Source organism: Natator depressus, chromosome 4 (genome assembly GCF_965152275.1).
Source record: "Natator depressus isolate rNatDep1 chromosome 4, rNatDep2.hap1, whole genome shotgun sequence".
NCBI lineage: Eukaryota > Metazoa > Chordata > Testudines > Cheloniidae > Natator > Natator depressus.
Window position 1 is genome coordinate 2,868,602 of NC_134237.1, and position 9,896 is coordinate 2,878,497.

The 9,896-nt window shown below is 45.4% G+C and overlaps 1 protein-coding gene across 1 annotated transcript in view; it reads right to left on the reverse strand.

Annotated features, from left to right (window-relative positions):
* Positions 1–9,896, reverse strand: part of SPMAP2L (sperm microtubule associated protein 2 like) — a 42,411-nt gene that overhangs the window by 32,402 nt on the left and 113 nt on the right. Inside the window, exon 2 of the mRNA XM_074950259.1 lies at positions 6,334–6,522. Coding sequence (XP_074806360.1) covers positions 6,334–6,522 — 189 coding nt within the window. The remainder of the gene's footprint in view (positions 1–6,333; positions 6,523–9,896) is intronic.

The window sequence follows — 9,896 nt, forward strand, 5'->3', positions numbered from 1 at the left end:
AGGCAGTAGCCTGGCATATAAGAAGAGCAAAGCAGGAGAAAAGAGCACTGGTATTGCAATGGTGGGATTTCTTTGCAATTCCTAGTTGATTTCTACATCATTTAAGCTGTACGTTAAAAGGAAGTTGCTAACCCTTTCTTCTACAAAGACAACTTTCCAAATGCACTTTTGCACAATTAAGCCAGCCTTGCAGAATCTGTGCCAGCTAGACAATTGCAACAACAAAACATGTAAACTGTTCCCCCACTTCACTCAAATGAGAGGTTTACTTAATTATTTTCCTGAGATCGATACAGTGCTGGAATCAGGTGTTTTTAAAAAAACACTTACCTTTCCCTTTGGAGACCAACAACCATGAATCACTGCTTGGGAGGCATGAGTGCCATATCACTCTCCCTGCTTCTTCCATCTACACTTGTGAAGTCGTATTATTCCCTGTAGCCCAGAGACTTGGAAAAGTGATGCCTAGGTTATGACCACAGTATTAGCAGACTAGTTGCAGACAGAGCGTTGTGATATCCAGTCTCACAGGCTTGGAGAGCAGAACTGTGTCAGGATTTCCTCCCACTTACATGAACAATGATGATTATTTCCATCGAGGTGGCACCAAAGGACCCCAGTCAAGGATCAGGGCCCCGTTGTGCTAGGCGCTGTACAGGTGAATGACTGCATAGATGTTCCATGTGAACCAAAGACAACTGATATGGACGTAGAGGCAAAGTGAGGACAGACACATGCATGGAATTAAACGGCAGGCTGCAACTTTTATTAAACAAGAAAGGGGCGCTACCCGCCCATCACCCACACTCTCCTATACCAGGCATTAAATTGGGGGTTACAGGGCTCCTTACCATATAGCCCATAACAAGGCTCTCCTCAGCCCACTCCCCAGGACTCAGTTCTCTGAGTCCTAGCACCCTTCCCCGCATGAGGGGGACAGATGGTGCAGAAGGATAAGGATCTCGACCCATGTCGGCCACAAGTCCTTATCTCAGCCCACAAAGGCCACAAGGTCTCATCTTATCACATAAGCCTAAGGCCCGTCACCCAAATCCCAGATATTTTACCTCTAGAAACCGTTCACTTTGTTCTATTAATCGCACTGGAAACCAGTCGCAAGTTGCAATGAGTAAACACCAGCACCTCAGTACTGCAGTTAGGTGCTAAGCGCGTTCCTATTCAACCCATTGTGGCTTGCAGGTGCTGCAAAGAAGGCCAAAAAAACCTCTCTGATCCTCTGCCAATTGGCCTATGGGAGAAAAATTCATTCCAGACCCCCTAAACAGGCAATTGGCTACACCCACAGCATCGATCAGGCCAGGCTCCCACTCCTAGTTCAGGGGGTAGGGTGGGCTGCTGGAATGGAGCTCAAAGAGGCTCCACGTGGCTCCTGCACCCTGGGAAGTGGGGAATGCTGGCCAATCAGCACCCCTCTCCTCCAGCTGGCCAACAGATGGCAGAGACTCCAGGGGGAGGGGCTACCTATTGTCCCTTGGCCCATCAAGTTCCCCCACCCATTGTTGTGGGTGGTGGCATTTCACACCATCAAGGAAATCTAAAGTTGAGAGAGGAGACTCGTCCTTATTGCACCTTATTGTGCATAAGTACACTACAGAGGCCGTGACGTATGCATTATCCTAGGGAGATGAGGTCCCTAGACTTGCTTTTGTGGCATTCAGTAACATCCTTTAATGTCCCTTTTTAATTAATTTATATAAGCGGCCAAGCTTCCCTGCCTCTTGGTTGTTGAAGTGAGGTTCTGCTCTGGAACACGACCATGCAGAAATGAGAGAATCTCTCTCTGATTTCCATATCAATTGTCCTCAGTTTCTAGGTAAAACATATGGCTCTGGCTACTCCCAGCTGCTCAGCAGAGAAGACGGATTCTGGCTGGGAAGGAATCATAGAATCATAGAATATCAGGGTTGGAAGGGACCCCAGAAGGTCATCTAGTCCAACCCCCTGCTCGAAGCAGGACCAATTCCCAGTTAAGTCATCCCAGCCAGGGCTTTGTCAAGCCTGACCTTAAAAACCTCTAAGGAAGGAGATTCTACCACCTCCCTAGGTAACGCATTCCAGTGTTTCACCACCCTCTTAGTGAAAAAGTTTTTCCCAATATCCAATCTAAACCTCCCCCATTGCAACTTGAGACCATTACTCCTCGTTCTGTCATCTGCTACCATTGAGAACAGTCTAGAGCCATCCTCTTTGGAACCCCCTTTCAGGTAGTTGAAAGCAGCTATCAAATCCCCCCTCATTCTTCTCTTCTGCAGACTAAACAATCCCAGCTCCCTCAGCCTCTCTTCATAAGTCATGTGCTCTAGACCCCTAATCATTTTTGTTGCCCTTCGCTGGACTCTCTCCAATTTATCCACATCCTTCTTGTAGTGTGGGGCCCAAAACTGGACACAGTACTCCAGATGAGGCCTCACCAGTGTCGAATAGAGGGGAACGATCACGTCCCTCGATCTGCTCGCTATGCCTCTACTTATACATCCCAAAATGCCATTGGCCTTCTTGGCAACAAGGGCACACTGTTGACTCATATTCAGCTTCTCGTCCACTGTCACCCCTAGGTCCTTTTCCGCAGAACTGCTGCCTAGCCATTCGGTCCCTAGTCTGTAGCGGTGCATTGGATTCTTCCATCCTAAGTGCAGGACCCTGCACTTATCCTTATTGAACCTCATCAGATTTCTTTTGGCCCAATCCTCCAATTTGTCTAGGTCCTTCTGTATCCTATCCCTCCCCTCCAGCGTATCTACCACTCCTCCCAGTTTAGTATCATCTGCAAATTTGCTGAGAGTGCAATCCACACCATCCTCCAGATCATTTATGAAGATATTGAACAAAACCTGTTCAACAGGACTGGCAGAGAATTCCCCAGGTGTAAGGGGATTCTCTGACGGTAGGACTGAGGGAGGCAGAACCGTTCCTGCACCAGCTGACCTTGTTAAGAACTTTACGTAAAGGCTGTAATGCTTGAGCAAGCCCCAAGCAGCTATAGCTTCTGCTGGGGCTGGCTGGCACTGGGCTAAGACACCACTTGGGCCTCATTCCCCCCTGCACTCAAGCAAAGGTTAGGGGCCAGGGGTGGGAGAGAGAATCCTGCCAATTATTTTTCTAACTGCCAGCTCTGCACATTCCACTCAGATCCTAAAGCCAAAGTGGGCTCTTTCTGATGCCTGCATCATCCTCAGTCAGCCTCTGCTGCAGGGAGCATGACCAGTGTGCAAGTAAAATCAGCCAGGTGCCCAATTCTGTGAGCAGGGCCATCCCCAGGGTGGGGGCGAGGCTGGATGGTCCCACATGGGTGAGGAATGAGTGGCAGGGTCATGCTGGATTGGGGAGTGTCCTGTGACTGAAGAGATGAGGGTTGATGACTGGAGTGGGTTGAGAGTCTGTGAATATGGAGGCTGAAAGAAAGGGCACCTGGCTTTCACAGAGTGATATCTGAGAACAGGGTCACATAATTGTGACCAGGCTAAGGCAGGTGCTGGTGTAAAGACAGGCTTCCTCTTCCCTGGAGGAGAGGGTTAGGAGCGGCTTTCTGGCTCTGACAAGCACCGAGCCAAGGCCCCTGCCCTTAAGCAGGAGCCAGCCTCTCCGGTTCCTGTTTCCATGTGATGAGCACCCCCCACCCCCCCCACTTCCTTCAGGTACTCAGCTGAGACTGTAGCTCCAGCCAACAACCTCACAGAGCTCCCATCATCCATCAGCTGAGTTTGTAAGTTACACAAACCATGGCTAAGGCTCTCATGGAACCTGCAAACACTATAGCCACTATACATATTACTCCTAATGGCCACAAGGCTGGATTCTCCTCATGCTTACACTGGTGTTATGCTGTTGTAACTCCACTGACTGGAATGAGGTTACTCTTGACTTAGACCCATGGAGCAGGAGAAAAATTAGGCCCATAATCTCCTCAGAGACCTTAGTATAACTTCCAGAAATAAAAAATGTGGGATTGCCTTGCATCTTGAGGAGTCCTTTAGCCTTGTGCAAAGCACCACCAGTCTGAGCTGGGAGCACTTCACACCAGTTCTGCACAGGAATAAATAAATCCACAAGGTGAAACAATGGAGAGAATCGGACCTAGCTCTAAAATTTTCAACGCAGCCTTAGTAAAAATAGTCCTATGCCCAAAGTCTCAAAAGTACTACTAAATACATTCCTAAATGTTCTTCTTCTCTCAGTTATTCTATTTTGTATCTATTAAGTAAAAAAAATGCATGCTGGAAGCTTTTACAAAAAAGGAAAGAACGCTTTTTTAAAAAGTCTCTTATTGCAAAAATGATGAGCCTCCAGCTCCTTGGGTTAGAAACCGAACATGAAAAACGTGAGGAGGAAAGAAACATCTTCTGAAGAAGTTACACAGTTGTTTGTGTGCACATGGAGAACTGGGCTTACAACCTTAGCTGTGGAGTAATGTAGCTCCACACCTCAGTGTCTAGTATCTGATGGAAAAGCTTGCCCTCTGCTGGAACGCTTTATCAAAAGTCATGGTCAGTGTAACATTGTACCAGATATGTGATATAGGACAGAAATGAACACTATTTACTGTTCAAGCAGAAAAGGAGGGAGAGTCAAGACAGTGCAACATTCAGGCGTTATTCCTTCCTCTATGTATGCTGTTCTCTCATCAAGCACTTCCTGTGTATCTCACCTAAAGGTTTACCATCCCCTGATGATAACCTAGGCAGGCCTAGTTTCTTCAGATACCTCAGCAAGTGCCTGGGCGTTAGCCTGGCTCCCCCAAACAACTCCCACCTCTCTTTCGGGGCGGAGGGATAGCTCTGTGGTTTGAGCATTGGCCTGCTAAACCCAGGGTTGTGAGTTCAATCCTTGAGGGGGCCATTTAGGGATCTGGGGAAAAAATTGGGGATTGGTCCTGCTTTGAGCAGGGGGTTGGACTAGATGACCTCCTGAGGTCCCTTCCAACCCTGATATTCTATGATTCTTGAGAGAGTGTTCCTTTTTAAACGTCAGGATCCTTTTGCTCTCCTGGGTCCCTAGGCTTTTCCCCATTCTGGCATGGTCTCTTGGCAACCCTCAAATGCTTGCTGAAAAGTGCCTTACCGTGAGCCTTTTTTTTTCCTTCCTGACAACCCCCTAGTAAACTAAACCAGAATATTCGCACAGCAAACATCCTGCTAACCAGACCAAGACACATTCATTGCTGCAGGCACCATCAATTTGGGAGACTTAATGTACCTTTCTACACACAATGCATCATTTGAAAGCTTGTTATGTCCACTCTAACATGAGCTGTCAAGTGGTGCCATCACCATAGAAATGGGGATAAACAATGGTATCATCAACGTGTTGAAATATTAGCATTTGTTTTTGTTAGTTTAATGACTCTATGAATTATTTTCAAGACATAAAATTAGATTTCTTTGTGACCTCAAAGCATCATAACAAAAAGGGTAAAACAAAATCTAATAATAAACGTGTACAGGTATCATTAAAACGTAATCACGCTTGTGACATTTCTAGTCATTATCTAGTTCATCATCTATGGTCTCCGTGGAGAGTGCACGGGATTCGAGAGTCTTCCTTGCTGGGGCAGCACACAGTTCTGTGCAGGGGAGATTGCGCCTGTAGTCAGAACAGATGATTGTGGAGCAACCTCTACTGGCAGAGGCACAGACAAGGTGCTGTAGAAGCTCAGATGCCATCGGGCCCTTGAATACAGAAAGTAGTTCACTATCTCTATTTTCCCCATCCATGTTGCACTGGTGAGCCAGTATCTGGCTTACCTATGTGCAAAGGTGTCCCAATCTTTGTTTGCCAACATGCTCTTTTGACTTGTTCTTCAGAACTATCCTCACATGGTGGGAGTCTGGCCAGTGACCTGTCCTTTTTGATGGCTAGATTGAGGGGCAAGCAATGTAGGTCTCAGAGTCTCCTTTTTTCCCTCGCTCTGGTCTTACAGCACTGCTACCAACTTCCTTGCTGCAGAAATTGCAGCTTGTCCATCACTCTCACAATTTGAGAAGATCTCTGAAGCAGTAAGCTCCCTTTCTTTTGACAACATTAAACAGATTTTTTCCCCCCCAATACCAAACAGGGATAACACAAAATCACAAGCTGTTAATGCGTGTATAGCAGGACATATGCTGCAGAAATCAGGAGTGAGTGCGTCACAGATTGCATGTACAGGCATGAAGCGATGCTTGTCAGTTGTGCTGGTAATGGTGCCTGTTTCAATCCACACATTATCTCTGTGTTCCATTTTTTGAAAGCAGTGAACAGCAATGACCAAAACATCTCTATCAGGTGACTTAATTACAATGGTTTCTTTGACATCAAGAGACCCAAAAGACATACCTGGAAAGAGTTTTGTCTGCATGAAGTGCCGTCTGATTGAGCTGATGGAAGAAAAGATCCGAGGATTGGAGATGCAGGTGGAAAGTCTGGTTGAGTTTAGAAGGGGGTTCGAGCGAATTATGGAGCAAAGACATGAGGCGGCTGAAGGGAAAAGCTCAGACTTGCAGATGGAAGCAGGACCGAAGAACTCTGAGGTGAAGAAAATTGACAGTGGAAGCATGTGACTAAGAGAACCAGGCAGAGGAAAAGACGGGCTAGTGAAGGAGAAATAGAGCTCAAGAACAGGTTTTCAGAGTTGGAAAATGAAGAAGGGGCTCAACAGGTGGTCACTGAAGGTGGAGGGGCAAGGAAGAAGAGAAGAGCGGCTAGTCCTATTGGAAAAGGGAAAGAGTCAATGGAGACTACACCAAATATGAGCCCCAGGAGGATACAGGATGGGTTGAAGAAGATTACAAGGGAGAATAGGAATGGAAAGAACTTGCAGCCAGAGGGAACAGGGGATAGACCGGAGAATCGCACCATCACCAGGAAAAGGTAGGTCTACGTGATCAGGGACTCCTTATTGAGAAGAATGGACAGGCCTGTAACCAGAGCTGATTCAGAGAATAGAAGGGTGTGCTGCCTTCCAGGTGCTAAGATACGGGATGTGGACCTGAGGTTGAAGAGGATCCTACGGGGAGCGGGAAAGAATCCACTGATCGTCCTTCATGTGGGAACAAATTTTACTGGTAGATTCTCACTTGAACGTACCAAGGGAGTCTATGCCAGGTTGGGGAAGACGCTCCACCAGTGGCGAGTGCACCCCGTAACAAGTAGGCAACCCCATCATTTCACCACATTGGCTTAGGAAAGGAATTTTGACCATCAGCCAATTTAACATGGCACTTTCCTCCTTTTTACAATATTAAAATTGAGGTCCAATCTAGAGCCTAAGAAGGAGTGGCAATATTCCCAAATTAGACATGCCCTCTCCCATCTGTTTGGCCCCATGCCTGAGCTAACCTGACTCACCTGAACTGCTTTCATTCCTCCAAATATTATCCAGATTGCCAAGATTTATGGCCACACTATATGCACACAGGGCCAGCAAATTTGAAACAAACATGAATACCCCAAAAAGAAATGGGAGGAGAAACTAGGATTGAAACCAATTGAAACAAAATTTAGCCAGTGCTCTTTAGATCTCCATTTAAGCTTAATCCATCCGAAAATCATATGGAGTATGCATTGGACCCCTCTCCAACTGATTGAAACAGCTGCTGCTAAATCAGACAAAGGTTGGTGCCATGATTCAGCAGGTGCTAACTTAACACATGTACTCTGGGAAGGCTCCTACACCAGGCAGAAGTGAATGGCAGAGTTAATTTTTTCCGATCAAATAAAATTTGTTACAAGCTAAACAGGTAATTTAAAACCTAATGGATGTTAATTGGAAGCTGAATAAAGTTAAAAACTTTGGCTAAGCAGAGTGTTAATAATTGCTGAAAGACTAGCACTACAAACATGGAAATCCAAAAGGGGACCAAAGACTGGAGCACAGACATGGTAAACTGGGCCCCCATGGAAAGAATCATACACACCTTAACAGCAATAGCCAAGAACAACTCTCCGCCACGTGGGATGCTTTCCTGCAAGTAGCTGGATGATCTTATTAATAGGGCTGTCGATTAATCACAGTTAACTCACGTGATTAACTCAAAAAAATTAATTGCAATTAAAATAATTTACTGTGATTAATCGCAGTTTTAATTGCACTGCTAAACAAGAAACTACCAATTGAAATGTATTAAATATTTTGGATGCTTTTCTACATTGTCATATATATCTTGTATTCTGTGTTCTAATTGAAATCAAAGTGTATATTTTAATTACAAATATTTGCACTGTAAAAATGATAGAAGAAATAGTATTTTTCAATTCACCTCATACAAGTACTGTAGTGCAATCTCTTTGTCCTGAAAGTGCAACCTCCAAATGTAGATTTTTTTTGTTTGTTACATAACTGCACTCAACAACAAAACAATATAAAACTTCAGAGGCTATAACTCCACTCAGTCCTACTTCTTGTTCAGCCAATCGCTAAGACAAACAAGGTTATTTACATTTACAGGAGATAATGCTGCCCTCTTCTTATTTACAATGTCACCAGAAAGTGAGAACAGGCATTTGCATGGCACTTTTGTAGCTAGCATAGCAAGGTATTTACGTGCCAGATATGCTAAACATTCGTATGCCCCTTCATGTTTCAGCCACCATTCCAGAGGTCATGCTTCCATGCTGATGATGCTCGTTAAAAAAATAATCTGTTAAATAAATTTGTGATTGAACTCCTGGGGGAGAATTGTATGTCTTCGGCTCTGTTCTACCCGCATTCTGCCATATATTTCATTTACAGCAGTATTGGATGATGACCTAGCACATGTTGTGGTGCGTTTTAAGAATACTTTCACTGCAGATTTGACAAAATGCAAAGAAGGTACCAATGTGAGATTTCTAAAAATAGTTACAGCACTTGACCCAAGGTTTAAGAATCTGAAGTGCCATCCAAAATCTGAGAGGGACGAGGCGTGGAGCATGCTTTCAGAAGTCTTAAAAGAGCAACACTCAGACGCAGAAACTGCAGAACCCAAACCACCAAAAAAGAAAATCAACCTTCTGCTGGTGGCATCTGACTCAGATAATGAAAATGAACATGCGTCGGTCCGCACTGCTTTGGAAGGTTTTCGAGCAGAACCTGTCATCAACATGGATGCATGTCCCCTGGAATGGTGGCTGAAGCATGCGCATCTGGCACGTAAATATCTTGCAACGCCGGCTACAACAGTGCCATGAGAACACCTGTTCTCACTTTCAGGTGACACTGTAAACAAGAAGCGGGCAGCATTATCTCCTGCAAATGTAAACAAACTTGTTTGAGCGATTGGCTGAACAAGAAGTAGGACTGAGTGGACTTGCAAGCTCTAAAATATGACATTGTTTTATTTCTGAATGCAGTATTTTTGTACATAATTCTATATTTGTAAATTCACCTTTTAAGATAAAGAGATTACACTACAGTATTTGTATGAGGCGAACTGAAAAATACTATTTCTTTTGTCTTTTTACAGTGCAAATACTTGTAATCAAAAATAAATAAAAAGTGAGCACTGTACACGTTGTATTCTGTATTGTAATTGAAACAGATATATTGGAAAAAGTTGAAAACATCCTAAAACATTTAAATAAATGGTATTCTATTATTGTTTAACATTGCGATTAATTGTGCAATTAATCACGATTAATTTTTTTAATCGCTTGACAGCCCTACTTACTAATGCCGGGTTCTGGTGGCGTGTGAATGGCGCTCTGCAAAGCCCTGCCCCAGAGCTCTGCACGCATCGGGGGCCAGCCGAGCCCGGACCCAGGTGGGGGGGGTCAGGCTGGGCACGGCCAGTCGCTGCCGCTCTCCGTACAGCTGCACCCGGAGCACGAGCGCGGCCGAGGGAAGGTGCCGCTCCCCGGCAGGCCGGCTGCACGTCCCGGGCCCGGGCCCGGGCCCGCCCCGCGCAGGGCCGTGCACCCAC